General features: G+C 34.3%; 1 protein-coding gene across 1 annotated transcript in view; it reads right to left on the bottom strand.

Annotated features, from left to right (window-relative positions):
• cacna1hb (calcium channel, voltage-dependent, T type, alpha 1H subunit b) overlaps positions 1-16,140 on the bottom strand; it is a 51,662-nt gene that overhangs the window by 15,347 nt on the left and 20,175 nt on the right. Inside the window, exons 9-19 of the mRNA XM_052546436.1 lie at positions 12,576-12,727; positions 12,306-12,491; positions 11,851-11,968; positions 9,207-9,362; positions 4,715-4,799; positions 4,247-4,434; positions 2,757-3,095; positions 2,429-2,529; positions 2,194-2,317; positions 1,699-1,767; positions 1,364-1,548 (exon numbers count right to left, since the gene is read on the bottom strand). Coding sequence (XP_052402396.1) covers positions 1,364-1,548; positions 1,699-1,767; positions 2,194-2,317; positions 2,429-2,529; positions 2,757-3,095; positions 4,247-4,434; positions 4,715-4,799; positions 9,207-9,362; positions 11,851-11,968; positions 12,306-12,491; positions 12,576-12,727 — 1,703 coding nt within the window. The remainder of the gene's footprint in view (positions 1-1,363; positions 1,549-1,698; positions 1,768-2,193; positions 2,318-2,428; positions 2,530-2,756; positions 3,096-4,246; positions 4,435-4,714; positions 4,800-9,206; positions 9,363-11,850; positions 11,969-12,305; positions 12,492-12,575; positions 12,728-16,140) is intronic.

Here is a 16,140-nt window from a genome sequence, read left to right as displayed (position 1 = left end):
ATGTACCGAATACAAGAAGCTATCAATCAAGAAAGTATCAGGATTATGAGTTATTTTTCTGCATTTTTAGTTTTGATTACTCACTTGGATTGATCATTAATTTTGACAGCACTAAAATGTTTACTGTATATAGACAACCTTAGAAGTGTAATTGTTACTAAGCCTGCACCACTGTTCTTGTCCATTGCCCTCGAGATTCCTGCGGCTAAACTTGGATGTACATTTACATTCCATTAAAAGTTATTGATGACATGCCTTTGAAGTTTGACTTTTTGCACCATAACAATACTTACTGGCAACTAGTCATCATATCTCTAGTACTTTAATGTATTTGCATTGTACTAAAATGCGTTCATTTTAAATGGGCATATATGCGGCTGAAAGAGGTAGCCTATTGTGCATCCCAAATTTTTCAACATGAACATTTTAATATAACATTATAGTCATTATGGCCTTTAGAATTTTTTTTTATTTGCACAATAGGCCCCTGTGGCACGGCCCAAGCTTTTGTTCTTAATGGCATTTTTTCCCTTACATTACTTTTACTTTTATACTTTAAGTAGTTTTTTAAACCAGTACTTTTACACTTTTACTTGAGTAAAAAGCTTGAGTTGATACTTCAACTTCTACAAAAGTCTTTTTAAACCCTAGTATCTATACTTCTACTTGAGTAATGAATGCCAATACTTTTGACACCACTGTATATCACTGATATAATTTGTAATACAATTCGTTGCTGAAACATGAACATTTAAATGTTATATGTAATAAAAATAGTTTTAATGACAGATTTATTAAAACATACATAAATTATTCTTCATATTTCATTATAAAATTGACCAAATTTGAAAGCTGAGATTTTGTTTCATTTCCAAAAGTAAAACAAAAACAAAAAACGCACAAGTTCAGTAGGATTTTTGGATTGTAGTCTTAATAAATACAATGCTTAATGAACCTTTTTTCATGTATCACCTGAAACCATAAAATAAAAGCACAGAATACAATCTTGGTTCAACAATCTGAAGACTGATTCAAATTCAAATTGAAATATTTTCAATTTAGCAGTTTCAGTCAAAATGGACAATTCACTTTCACCTGAATACTTTCGGTTGCCAAAATTGTTGTTTCAGAAACTGTATACACCACATTTATTGAGCATTTTTTGAGTTCACCAGCTCTAGTCCCACTTCACTTGCATTATATTGTAAAAGAGCAGTGTGAACATTTTGCTAAACATCTCCTTTTGTGTTCCTTGGAAAAAAGTTGAGTGAATTCCACCTTATATTGTAATATTAAAACTGCCTACACCAGAGGACTTAGTGTACCTCTACTCATTCATACACACCTTCAATGAGAGTCTTACCTCAAGGGTCTTAGCGTTCTGAGCAGTCGTAGTACTCGTAAGATACCCAGGATTCTGTTCCCACCAGTGGAGGCCAGAGAGACCAGGATGTCCACAATAGACACAAATACCAGCAGGCCGTCTAGAACATTCCAGCTGCTCTTCAGGTACGAGTCTGGACCAGCGTACAGCCCAAGAGAAACCACCTGCAACAACAACAACATAGCAGTCATCATCAATGTCATCTGTATGTCATATCATTTTTTTTACTAGTTAGTTTATAAAAAGTTATAAAAAAAATTCAAACAACCAAACTAAAATGTATGCCTTTAATTAATATTGTAGTACTTTCATACCTTCACAGTCATCTCAGCCACAAAGATCACAGTGAAGATGTAGTTAGACACTTTAAGAAACATCCGCTCCTGTGAAAACAAATAAAAAAATATATGAAAATGTAATTTAAAATAGCAACAAATCCACCACATGGGGACCAGTAAAACAATATTTACCTAGTCACCCAGTAACTTTTTACTGCATTTATTTCCCTTTTTTCCCAGAATTTTTATGACTGAGATATAATGGATATTATAATTTTAATATAATTTTTTTTAGGACAGTTTGTTTATGGGTTTATACAGTATGCTTCTTGCAACTTTAAAATGTTTCCTAAAGGGTGAAGTCATACAATTCTGAAAGCAGTTTATAATATTAACCCACATAATCATTTATTATTATGATAAAAGAATATTAATGATAGGATTTAATAATTCTCTATAAATTTACAAATATTTAGTAAATATAAAAGCTCTTGATGATAGCACTAGAATGAGAGTTGTGATTGTGTTCACCGTGCTGTCAGGTTGGATCTCAGGTCTCTCTAGGGCAATTGTGATGCAGTTAAGGAAGATGAAAAACAGCACAATATGATCAAACATCTTATGAGTGATGACCTTTTGACAGCGCAAACGGAACCTGCAGAGAATGAGAGAAGAAGAGCAGTGTGAATAGCATAGAAATGTGCAAGCACAGTATTTATTATGTGCTTATATGTGTGTTTGGTTGGTCTGCTGTGTTGGCACTCACTTATTTTGGGGGGAAAATAAGTAAAGTGACCAATCCTCATGGTCTCTACACCACTGGGGTTTATACGGCTCCAACAGTCTCTTCACAATCAGACACCAACTCTAAATGAAACAAAAACATAATAATAATAATAATAATAATAAAAAAAAACATGTTTAAAGAAAAAAAAGAATAAAAATGCATGTTAATTTAAGAAAACATTAGCATATTTGTAGTATTTCTATAATATCTGCAAAAATTTAAAAAAGGCAAGAATATCTGATCTACGTGACTGATATACTGTAATAGTATAATCAATAATAAAAAATGATTAAAGACAAGGCCTCACCTCCTCAAATTCATCATCATCTGTGCACTGTGTGGATGGTTGATCGGGACGTGTTATGTTGGGAGTGGATGGATATCCTCCATCTCTTCTGCCATTACACTCCAAATATGGGCGTGGAACCTGGAGATGCTCTGGAAAATCAAATGACCCCAGACACGAAACTCCGCCCAGACTGCCAGTCCTGCTGGATTTCCCATCTTCTGATTGGCTGTCATCCATGCTGTCCTGTCCCACTCCTGAAAGCAACGATTCACGTTCCCCTGACTGAGCACGTCTCATTAGACTGGAGGCATGGCCAAGGCTGTTCCAACTGGAGCGGCGACTTCCCCAAAGGCTGGACTACAACACACACACAAACTGTAGCTGATTATCACAGAATTCAACAACTGATAAAAAATTACACACACAAAAAAAGAATTAAGTTGACACATATAGAATAATGAGAGGGACAATGTGGAGTATTTACTGTATAACCTCTAAGATATGACAATTTAGATGTGTCGATTAATTATTCTAATTAATCGCAAATTAAATTTGACACTGAAATATATCATTTAAAGCCATTAATCTGTTAAATGAGAAAGTATCAAGTATTGACATAGCTTTAGAAATAAATATTTAATTTGATTAAAAATAAAATGTATTACACTTAAACATTTAGGCTATTAACTGTTCAAACAGTCTTCAAACAAACAGTCTTTGTCTTTGTTACCAAACAATCTTCAAAATACCTTGTTATGTTACACAACAGTTCAAAATGACATGAGGCTGAGTAAATGATGAGAGAAAGATATTTTGTGGTAACTATCATTTTAATGATTTTTATGTATTATTATTATTTTTTAATGATACTCTAAATAAGAAACTACATCTGCCAGCAGGTGGCAGTCTTTATGGGTCATTTATTCATTCGATTTGTTCAAACAGCTGACTCATTCAGAAATGAAGTAAATGGCTCTCTTTATGAATGAGACATAAACTAAACACCTCTGTGTTGCTCAGAGATGCACAAAAATTCTCCTGTGACTTTAAAGAAATATGTTCTCTGCAAAACTGAGCAAAAAAAGATAATATTGTGTTTGAAATATAATACAATATCAACTTCTTATTAAAACACTTTTAACTCCTGGTAATCAGGACAAACAGCACTCATGTGTGATATTGATCTCGATGATTTTGTGATATTGCTTATTTTATGATATAAATATGAGAGAAAACCTCATACAGGGGCATTTTTTGTACCAATATTTAGAATTTTACAACATTACTGCATTTATGGAGTTGTTTCCCTGCATCATATTTGTCAACACTCATCTGTATGATAAGATGATGAAAGTTTGCTTTTGAAATTCCATGCTGAAAATTAGTGATGAATATACATGATTGGAAATGGATAATTGTAATATGAATATAGATCAAAACATCAATTCAAATATTTTGAGACTAACACTATTTGTGTAGGTTTTTATGTAACAGCATTCACTCCTCACCAGGGATCTCTGGTCATGCGGCTCAGTGGAGGTGTTGCTGTTGCGCCGTGATTGGCTGTAGATGTGTGACACCTCAGTTCTGGGTGTGGCGTTGAGCTGCATGGGTGTGTTGTGAGGTGGCATGGACGCCCGAGGTTCCAGGTGTCCGTTTGAGATGGGCATTAATGTCTGCATTTTCATCTCGGATCCTAATATCCACAAGAGATTAGCATAAAACAACTAAACATGTGACTCTGTCTGTGAAAACAATTTTTTTGGGGTGATTTACTATTTTACATAAACCTTCATAATGTAAAGATCATTTTGTCATTTGCCATGTCAAAGATTGAAATCATAGTGAAATTAATGATTGAAATCAAACTTTGATGCTTGTTATCTCATAATTAGATTTTGAGACTTTAGCCTGGATTTCACAGACAGGGTCACGTATAAACAGCTGTGCGTACACACACACACACACACACACACCTGAGTTCAGCAGTTCTCTCAGTTTGTCCTCATCACCATAGTCAGACGACATGTCATCATCAGTGTCTGATCTGCAAGCATCACCCTGAAAAAGAAACAGAAATGACATTTAAAGGCTAAAATTTTGAATTCAGAATAATGAATCATCATATTTTCACATCAACTCAATCCTCACAAGGCCAGCATAAATAAATGCAGAACAAACACAATTACATTTGCTCTTTCAAGGGTATGCAACTCTCTACCTTCTAATCTCATGCTTAGTTAACTTAAGTTGTCCTCGTCCTTTGAGTCATTGCAACTTCCTTTTCCTATGCATTTACAATCAACAGGACACAGCATTTTGACCCATTCAAAAAGGAAATTTCACTAGAATTAAATTAGAAATTAAATTTATTGTGAAAAGTGGGCTTTAACACCCAAATGAACCAGGCTGTGTAATTCCTGGATGGATTACGCCACACAAGCAATGGCCACTGAGATTCAATATTTTACACTCAAACATCTCCTGTTGTGAATATGTCAAAAATAAAGAGTGACTTTAAAAAAAGTGAAAAAGGGAGAAAAGCAGGAATGAATAAAAATCATGTATTATTTATTACTTATTCTTTTTTTTCCGAAATAGTGTGATTCATGCAAGTGACTAAATCTGATTTATACATTTATTTATATAGTTTTTGTATTTTTATTTATTGATTTATGCATATTTGGTTATGTATTTATGGCTAGATGGGTTCTGTTTGGCTTGTGTCTCAAAATTTAATGAAAACTTAAAACAAAATATAAAAGTTAATAAAAACAATGAGTCTACAGTAAAACCACTTTCAATGAAGAAAATATTCCATGGTTGCTTTTAAAATTCCATGCTTCAAATTCACAATGAATATTCATGCATGATGTAAAGGGATAATTCTAATATTTTATTTGTTTTGAGATCAATACTGTTTGCAAAGAGGAAGAAATGCTGCAAGTAACTTTATCTTTTCATGCATTTAAAATCAACATGAAATAACATCCAGACCGATTTAACCTCCATAAGCAGTGGTGTGCACTAACCTCTGGAGGGGCAGGGTTGAAATGGGTTTGTTCCCAAAAAATTTTATCAACAAGTATAATAATAAAACACTATATATATTTATTCCTATTAAAGCAACTGTATTAAAGTTTTTCGGTCAAGAGTACTGATTGTATTTTTCTCTTTGTGTTTGGTTTTTTATTAACATTAAGGAATAGTTAACCTAAAATGTAAATAGGTTAGTGTTTTATTTTTTTAGACCTTCATGAACTCACTCAAAAGTTGTTTTAAACCATAATGAGCTTCCGTCTTCTGCTAAACATAAATGCTACTTTGAAAAAGGTGGAAAACCAAACAGTTCCTGATCCACAGTGACTTCCATAGTATTTTTCCTTCTATCAAAGTCAATGTGGCAACTGTTTGGTTACCCAGATTCTTCAAAATATGTAATTTTTTTGTGTTCAGCATGAGCAATATATTAATATAGGTTTGGGACAACATGTAAATGAATAAACAATTTCGGGTGAAATATCCCTTTAATTACAGTTGGCAGCATGTAGCCTACTGTCCCTATTAGACCTGCACTCATCTAATATACACACATACATCTGTTTCTTTCAGTTGTTTACTTCTATTTTACACATAACCAACTGAGTTTATACATAAACCTTGTGTGTTTTGACAGTATTAGCACAAAACACAACTTAGTTCAGTAATCAGGCACAGTTTGACTGACTTTTTCGTTTTCATGCGCAAGCTTTGAGTGTGCTCAGAAAAACCGCACATCAGAACAGAACACGAAGGAAACGTTTAAATAACCAGTAAGGCTTTAAACCAGATGCAAAAAAATTACTGCAAGTGCAGTGTCCCATTAGAGTAATGCCTTGTCCTAATAATACCCACACTTGCGGTCTTGGCCACTTAAGAGTGCATGCTCGCGACAGGAAGTACGTGCGCAATACTGTCCAGATCTTAAAAATATAAAGGCTTAGTGTATCCCATCATGCATCATGTTGTGGAAATAAATCGTGAGACTTTTTGAAGTCTGTATTTATTTTGTACTTCATTTGCAACTGGTTTTTATTACTCAATTAGAAGCACCACAAATTAAAGTGTGTCCCATCACATAATGAAAAGCGTTTTCCTATGAAGCACATCATCACACCAGCTGCAGCTCAGCCTCTGTGCATATGCACTGCAGATGAGTTTCATCCACATGAAAATTACACACACAGACCAAACATACACCAATCCACACAATCAATCTTTGATGTGTCACCAAACTTGAAAGGAAACAAGAGCGTGTTTTTCTTGTGGTCTTCATCCTCACTTGAACACTTGTGCCAAATACAGGAAATACGTCATATTAGTAGTCAAGTAATCTAGTGCAAAGACAGCAAATTGTGGGTATTTGGACAAGGCATAACTCTACCGCTGATTTTACACTGATGTTAATGTATGTCGCAGTATATTGATTTGGCGGTGCCAGAACTGCAGCTGATAGAATGCGCACTCTAAAACAATACAGCGATATTTCTTCAAAAGCAAGATCAAAACTCTTCATATAGCACACCCCTACCCCCGGCAGAAATCGTGGACCGGGGTAGACCAAACTGAAAGGGCCTCAAAGGGGCAGCTCAAGCCCCCAGGGCCACACCCCCGCCTGTGCATGCCACTGTCCATAAGGTTTTTATTTGAGTGAAACAGGATATTTCAGCTGAAATAAAATTCCTACAGGAACAGATTTTATTGTGAAAGTTCTCTGTTCAATACCAAAACAAACTAGGTTGTGTACTTCCTAGATGGGTTATGTCACAAAAGCAACAGCCATTGAGATTTTTTCATTTGAACTCCAAAATCTCCTATTAAAAAAAATTGAAAAAGTAATGGAACAAGGAGCAAAAAAGCAGGAATAAATGAGAATCTGCAATTTCCAGCAGCAACAACCAGACAAGTGTGTGTAAATGTGTATTTGAGTATTGTTTAACTAAGTGTCCATTGTGTATGTGTGTGATATGTGTACCTTGCAGACAAAAGAGAGAGAGATAAAAGACGGAGAGGAAAAAAGGAACAACAGAAGGTTTGAGTGAAAGGGTTTTCCCATGAAACACATCACCACACCAGCTGCAGCTCAGCGTCTGTGCATGTGCACTGCAGATGAGTCTCATCTACATGAAAATTACACACACAAACCAAACATACACCAATCCACACAATCAATCTCTTTGATGTGACACCAATAACGAAAGGAAACAAGAGCGTGTTTCTTAATTTCCATGTGCGCTCAAAGGAAACCCTTTTTTTTCATGGTGTGCATAATGGTTACTGTGCTGTAATTGAGTTAGAGTGTAATAATTCTAGTCCTCTGATAGCATCTCACTCTTAACATGAAAAATCCCCTCTTGGAAACTCAATTAAACGCAATATGGCCATATCTAATTCAGTTGTGCAGTGGATTCAAGCAGATGTTTCAAACTAGAGGAAGTAGTTTCAGCAAGTTACAGTAGTAGAACCCAAGATTTAGAGACTTCAGAGAATTTAGAGAATCTAGTTCAACCAAAAATAAAAATGTGCTGAAAATGTATTCACCTTCAGGCCATTCAAGATGTCGGTGAGTTTGTTTCTTCATCAGAACAGATTTGGGGAAATTGAGCATCACTTGCTCATTATTGGATGCTTTGCAGTGAATGGGTGCCATCATAATGAGAGTCTAAACAGCTGATAAAACCATCACAATAATCCATAACCAATCCACACCATTCCAGTCCATCAGTTAACATCTTGAAAAGTAAAAGTAAAAGCTGCATGTTTGTAAGAAGAAAAAAAAAACCTTCAATAAGGTCCAAAGTCCATAATAAAGCTTCCTCCAGTGAAAGTCCATCCCCCGTTGTTTCTCGTATCAAAATCCAAAGAGATATTTTCTTTTCTTTTTACTAAATGTGCTTGATCGAGGCATATTTCTCTACTGATTCACTCACTTTTTCACTGGAAAATGCAACATAACGAACAGAGAACTCATAATGTATTTGGAATTACAGGATTGAAGTTAAAAAAGCCTTGATGGATTTATTTATTGTAAGCAGTTTTTCACTTCACAGTATGTTAACTGATGGACTGGAGTGCTATGGATTATTTGTGAATTATTGCTATGTTTTTATCAAACATTTGGACTCTCATTTTGACGGCACCCATTCACTGCAGAGGATCCATTGTTGAGCAGATGATGTAATGCTACATTTCTCCAAGTCTGTTCAGATGAAGAAACAAACTCCTTTATATCTTGGACGGCCTGAGGGAGAGTAAACTTTCATCAAATTTTCATTTTTGCAAAGCTGCATTAGATACAAAATATCAAAGGAACTGGTATTTATTTATTTTAAATAAACATAGTACAAACCCAATTTTCAAGCAAAACATTTTAAGAAAAAAAAAACATATATTGTACTGTAGCCCCTAGTCCAACATCTGACATCTTACCTCAGCTTGAAAGCCCTCTACTAAGATGGCAACCAGTAAATTGAAGAGGACATAATTCCCAAAGGTCATCAAGGCCACAAAGTACAGAGCTGCCCAGGGGGAGGTGGAGGCCATGCCGTTATACAGAACAACATTCCAGTCCTCCTGGGTCAAAATCTGGAGAGACACAGGACGACTCTTAGCACAAATGGGTGATTTTTAGCATAAACATCACATTTTAAACTACTGTCTTACATTATGAGTGGGTAAATACTGTAGTTTATTATACCAATAAAGCGTCTAAATGCTATTAAAAACATCAAAATGTTATTTATTGCATATATTACAACAACACCTCTATGTGTACTGCATTCCTTGAAAGAATCAGTATTTTGGCTATAATGATTAATGGTGTATTTATAGTAACAAAAACAACAGTATATTTAATTTATACATTATATATTTAAAAACATGAAAAACCAAAACCGAGCATTAATTAATGTGCATGACGTAGACATTTTATGCCAAATTATTCTCAGTGCAGTCCTACTTACCTGATTTACAATATTTAATCAATATTGATATAATAATAATAACAATAATAATAATACTAATAATAAAAATAAAACAATAATACAATATGTAAACAAATATCAATATTATTCAAAATTACTATTTTATGATTATTATCATCATTGTCACCAATATTATTATTCTTATTTTTTTTTTTTCATGAAACACAAATTACAAGTTTGTCCAGCATAAAATGTATTTTCTTTAAAAATACATGCTAATTCCCCTAATACAATATCAACATTATTATTACTGAATTAAACCTATTAGATTTAAGTAATAATAAGTAATATAAGATATACATTTAAACTTTCTTTTGGTTCATTTTCAATTCAACTGCTAGTTTGTTTTCACTCCAGCACATTTCACACAGACATCCACCACAGAACCATCTCTCTCTTCCTGCAGACTGATTTAGAACTGAGGAAAAACAGCAGGTTCAGTCTGCAGTTTATATTCTGCTTACAAACGTTCACACACACACACACACACACACACACACACACACACACACACACACACACACACACACTCCCACCCACACCGACAGAAATAGAGATTAGGGAAATGAAAGGCTTCCGGGACCGAAGAAACCCTGACTCCGATGGCTTCCCTCAGGGCCTGGAGTTAATACAGCACCATATCAGTATTTGCACAAGTGTCACCACCGGTGACCTCATCACACTACCCAATACTGCAGGGAGAGGTCTGATGACCTCATCATGTCTGCAGTAATAAAGGGCAGGTTTCGATGACCTCAGCAATTTCAACTCTGACACAACTTGTAGAAGTTTAAATAATCCCAGTCTTAAAATTATGACTGACACACACACAAACACATACATTCATACAGTATACAGCAAATCTGAGCTGCTGCCTAATAGACAGAGATGACCGCAAGAGGATTTGAGCATTTAGCTGAATTATATAATAATGTTTAGACGGCAGAAGAAAAATATAGGTTTGCTTAAATACTTTACAAACAATGTGAGACCAAATTATTTAAATATTCATAAATATATAAACGTACAGCTTCAGAAATGGCTGTTTAGCTCTGACACCCAAGGATTTGTTACTTCATTTAGGGGAGGCTAAATACCCACAATCCCTTGCCTCAGCATTTTTGCAAAATGCTGCTGTTCCTACATTGACAAGTGAGTTTTTAATCAAAACTTGCCTCTGAAGACTAAAAATGCTATTTCTGGACTATGAATACAAGTCTCTGTAAGATTTCAACCGTCAGTTTAGTGACCTACAGACATCTGGTGCTCAGCAAAACTGCAGATTTCAGGAACAGCAGCTTCAAAAACTAGTTGTGTAGTGTTTTATCTTTCATTATCTCCTTTCCCGCCATTGATGACTTATCTCTTCTTTTAAAAGAAAACGCTTGCCCGCCATTGACAAGTTTTTATGGCTTTTTGTGTTTTCACTGTTATACACAAGGTGCACTATTACACATTATGCTATAATTACACTATAAACGCATGTGAACACTATGGAGAAACCAGCAATCTCTTATGTAAACAGATGCATATGAGAAATACTGATCATCAGAAATAGACAGCATATAAATGAAAACTACATAATGTTACAGAATAAAATGTTGATCCATGAAGTTGTATAGTCTGTGCAAGCTTTGGAGGTGTTGATGGAAAGCGATTTACTGGATTTATGCTTTGATAAATATACTGAATTTTATCCAGTGTGTTATCCAGTATGTGATTCTCACCTTTTTGCTCAAAATTATGAATTTTTTATAAAACCTACCTATTTTAAAGTATTGATAAAAAAACGAATGCTTTAAGCTAGAATAAAACATAAAAAAAATAAAAAATTTAATTAGTTTAAAAGTAGAGGCTATGATCTTTATTTTGGTGTATTGCATATTCAAATATTCATACACCCAAATATACTGGATGCCATACATTTTTTGTGAAATCATCAGAAGCGCTGGCGGTGGCTGGCAACTTAAAAAAGAAAAATGCTGGTGGGGAAAGAGTTAAAGAGGATCTGTGTTACTTGAGCACAAAGTAGTATTTCCAACTATTAACAGAATACAACATCCATATATTGCTTATTGCAATCTTCTGACCTGGAATACAGTGACGATGGCCCAGAGAAGTGAGTCAAAGTTCTTCCTGTCCGACACAGTGTCTCCATTCTCCATCCGCAGAGTAAACTTACACCCAAACAGATGCATTCCCAATATACTAAAACACAGAAGACAAGAGAAAAAAAGGGAGTGACAATCATGAAAAAGTTATAAAATGAAAAACATATACTGCATTAATAAAAACAAAACAAAAATAAAACAGTATACCGATGTATTAAATAACACTAGTATTATGAGTACATACAGTACATGTGATGGGACTGAAATAATGAAATAATGTTGTGCTTTGGAAAATGAAAATGAAATGAATGACCAATCATATTCCTTCAAATGTACTAAAAAACCAACTGGGAAACAGTATATACAGAATGACTCTGCTCTCAGTCAGTACTACACAGTCACTACTTCTTTTATGGAAGAACTTTCATACAAACCTAAAGATGAAGATGAAGAGCATCAGCAGCATGCAGAAGGTGGCCACATTGTCCATGGTCTTCATCAGGACCACCAGCTGCCTGCGCAGAGCCGGCAGGAACCGCACCAACTTTAGCACCCTTAGCAAACGAAACGTCCGCAAAACGGAAAACCCACCGTCTGCCTGTCCAACGATCTCACACACACTGTAAAACCCAACAGATAGAACGTGTGTGGTCAAAATACACAGTATTTACAACAAATATACAGCGAACAGAACAGCAGAGAACCTGATGATAACGATGATCCCGTCAAAGATATTGTAGAGGTTGCTGATGTAGTCGAACAAACCGCAGGCCGAAAGCTTCAAGAGCATCTCTAACGCAAACAAACTAGTGAAGACAATATTACTGATCTCCAACACGTCTGTCAGCTCATCCGGCTGAAAGAGAGAACGGATATACAATATTAGTCCTGTTTTCTGTGATACATCATAACAACTAGTGCTGTCAAACGATTAATCATGATTAATTGCATCCAAAATGAAACTAAAAGTTCAATCTAAACTAAAAACCAAAAGTTTTTGTTTACATAATATATGTGAGTGTACTGTGTATATTTATTATGTCTATATAAATACACACACATACATGTATATATTTGAGAAAAAATTCATGTTTATATATTATAAATATTTATCTGTAATATCAATTATATAAATATATACAAGTAAATCTTTTATTGTATGTGTGTGTATTTATATAAACACAATAACTATACACAGTACCAACAAATATATTATGTGAACAAAAACTTTTAATTTGGATGCGATTAATCACAATTAATCGTAGCACTAGTAACACCTAATGTAAATTTATGTGAACCTTTATGTCTACCAGAAAATAACTAAACAAAACAAAATGGTAACACTTTCTATGAGGCCCGTTTTAATAATACATTATAAGGTTTTTTTTAAGGCATTATAACAAATGCATAATGCATTATAAAAAAAACTTAATATATATTGTATCATATCATGAATATTCATAATAAAAGTTTTGATATATTATAATATTCACTTATTTGTGGTTATAGCTTGATTTATAACACAATGAAAATGATGCATCCACTTTTACAATGGATTATATTTTCACAGTTATAATGTATTATAAGTCTCATATATTGCCATTTTTCTGATGCTACTTCACTTAAAGTGGTCTAAGACCACTTATAAATAGTGGTAATAATAATAATAATAATAATAAAAAAAATTATATCAAACAGTCATAAGATCCGATATCAGATCAGATGAATGTGTAATATGTTTGATTATTTTGATGGTACCCTTTAGACAACTGTTAATAAGTAACTCTGCAACTACATGTCAACTAGCGTTCATTGGAGTATTAGTATGTCTGCTAATGTAAATATATGCTAACACTTTATTTTGATGGTCAACCAACAGATAAACTGACTATACTTCAGCTTATTCTACCATGCTAGGTTCTACCATTCTTGAGCATACTGATACTCTAATGAGAGTTAAATGGCATGTAGTTGAAAGTTGCTTGCAGTCGATTGATTAAGGGGACCATCAAAATAAAATGTAACCATATAAAACATTGCATTTTTTTTCAGTTGGAGTATTAAGCTCACATCAACTATTTAACATTAGCTCGACAGAAAGACTCAAATAATACTCAACATCTAACCACTCACAAGCTGTATATAAGATACTGCGCCGATCCTAATTAAACAATGTCAAGATATGATACAGTCCATTATACTGTAAATGAAGTAGATAGGATTAATAGGAGTTCATTGTGTGTTATAAATAATCATACTCTTAAACTTATAACCACAAGCACAGTACGTAAGCATTATGATGTATTATATTGTTGTTATGATTATTCATGAATTGATATAACATATTACACATATTTTTATAATGCATTATGCATTCATTATAATGCCTTAAGAATACCCTTATAAATACGGGCTTCATAGAAAGTCTTACCAAAAAAACTTCTTCTTAGCAAGTCATGTGATCTGAGGAATTTGTAACACATACGTTGCTAACAGGAATGTATACAAAAGGAATGTATACAAAAGCTAAACTACAGTGTTGTTACTGTCATGACATTATATTTATGCTTCTCCTCTTTCTCTTGCCGAGGAAGAGCAGGCGAGCGCTGTTATGAACCGTGTCTACTGTAATGTAAATAATCATTTCCCTGGCAACAGTGTGAATGTCCTCTCTTCTGCCTCAAACCGGTTAATCTCAGACTCCTCTCAGTCTCACACTAATCCTAACCAAGGGGGTTAATTAAATGCAATATGAGCCAAAAACATGCATAGAGTTACACCGCAAACACAGTGCCGAGGGATCATGTTGTGTTACAATAAGTGTTTTTGAAAGTGGGAATTTTTATTTGTATGTGTCAGCAAAAAACTGACATTCGAGGAAAACGGTATTGCTCAAAGTCACAATTTCATGTCAGGGGATTAACTGAGGTATTCATTATGGTTGTTTTTTATATGTTAATATGTTTCCTCTTTACATATTAGATGATAAACTTACCAGGAGAAAGTATTTTTGGTTTTAAAGTTTTAAATAAGTTTTAAATCAACATACCTTTAAAGCACACAATTGAAATTTGTAATATATATATATATATATATATATATATATATATATATATATATATATATATATATATATATACATACACACACACACACACACACATTTAATCCATTTGAATAAGGGCCAACATAAATTTTTGGTCACTAACAAGTTGCACAGATGCAATAGTTTAAGATCCAAAATTACACAGACACACTGGAAGGTTATTATTTTTTAATCTAACATCATCCATCCATTTAATTACATAATTTATTTAAGTATTCAACTAAAGCTTAGTCCTCATATTCAAATGGAACAAATCCCTTTAAACAATATTTTACTTTAAAGGGGGGGTACAATGGTGTTTCGTGTATTGAGAGTTGTTTACAATGTTAAAGAGATGGATTCTCATGCTAAACTTGGCCAAAGTTCAAAAAAAAAATATTTAGAAGAATGACTGAGAATTTCAGTGCCGAAAATCTTACTTCCGGGTTGAAAGTTGCGGCTGTTTTTTTTCCGATCGCGGATCTAATGACGTAGACGAGAACAGAAGTCCTTATATGAGCATTTCTCTTGGAAAAGCATGCCCGCACACACACATTGATCAGAGGAGAGCGGGACCGCGCACATCAATGCGCTTCAAAATCATCGGCAGCGCTGCATAGAATTTGTTCGGGAATGCCTCCAAATAAGTGCATTTTTGGATGTGAGGGATTTACCGTGTTCAGCTTCCCCGAGAACCCAGCGTTACATGAACAGTGGATGCAGTTTGTTTTCCGGGGCAGCGGAGTGTAGCAAGTGCCTTTGTCATTTGAGTGACGAATGTTTTATAAACAAGGCCAAACTCAACGCTGGATTTGCACATCGTTTGCTATTAAAACATGGAGCCATCACTGTGATAAAAGACCCCATTCATGTAAGTACAATTGCATCACATTTCTGTATTTTGTTGGAAATCAGCACATAAGTGATTATATGTTAATGGAAACAACACGAAACATCAGTATTATAGCTCCACTCACAGCACACCTCCAGGAGCTCTGCTTTTTCTGGAAAGAATCGTAAAGCTGTTTCTTTTACAAATATGATAAAACTAAAGACTTTTTGGATATATGAAGGATGCAGTACTACTCTTTAGGTACTCAAGATTAACATGAGATTAGGTGAAACTGTGTATGTTATATATCCTTTAACAATTGCTACTCCTGTACTCCTACTACTAATAAAGT

This window comes from Carassius gibelio, chromosome B1 (assembly GCF_023724105.1).
Source record: "Carassius gibelio isolate Cgi1373 ecotype wild population from Czech Republic chromosome B1, carGib1.2-hapl.c, whole genome shotgun sequence".
Taxonomy (NCBI): Eukaryota; Metazoa; Chordata; class Actinopteri; order Cypriniformes; family Cyprinidae; genus Carassius; species Carassius gibelio.
The sequence above is the reverse complement of the archived record's forward strand: the minus strand, read 5'-3'. Positions and strand labels throughout refer to the sequence as shown.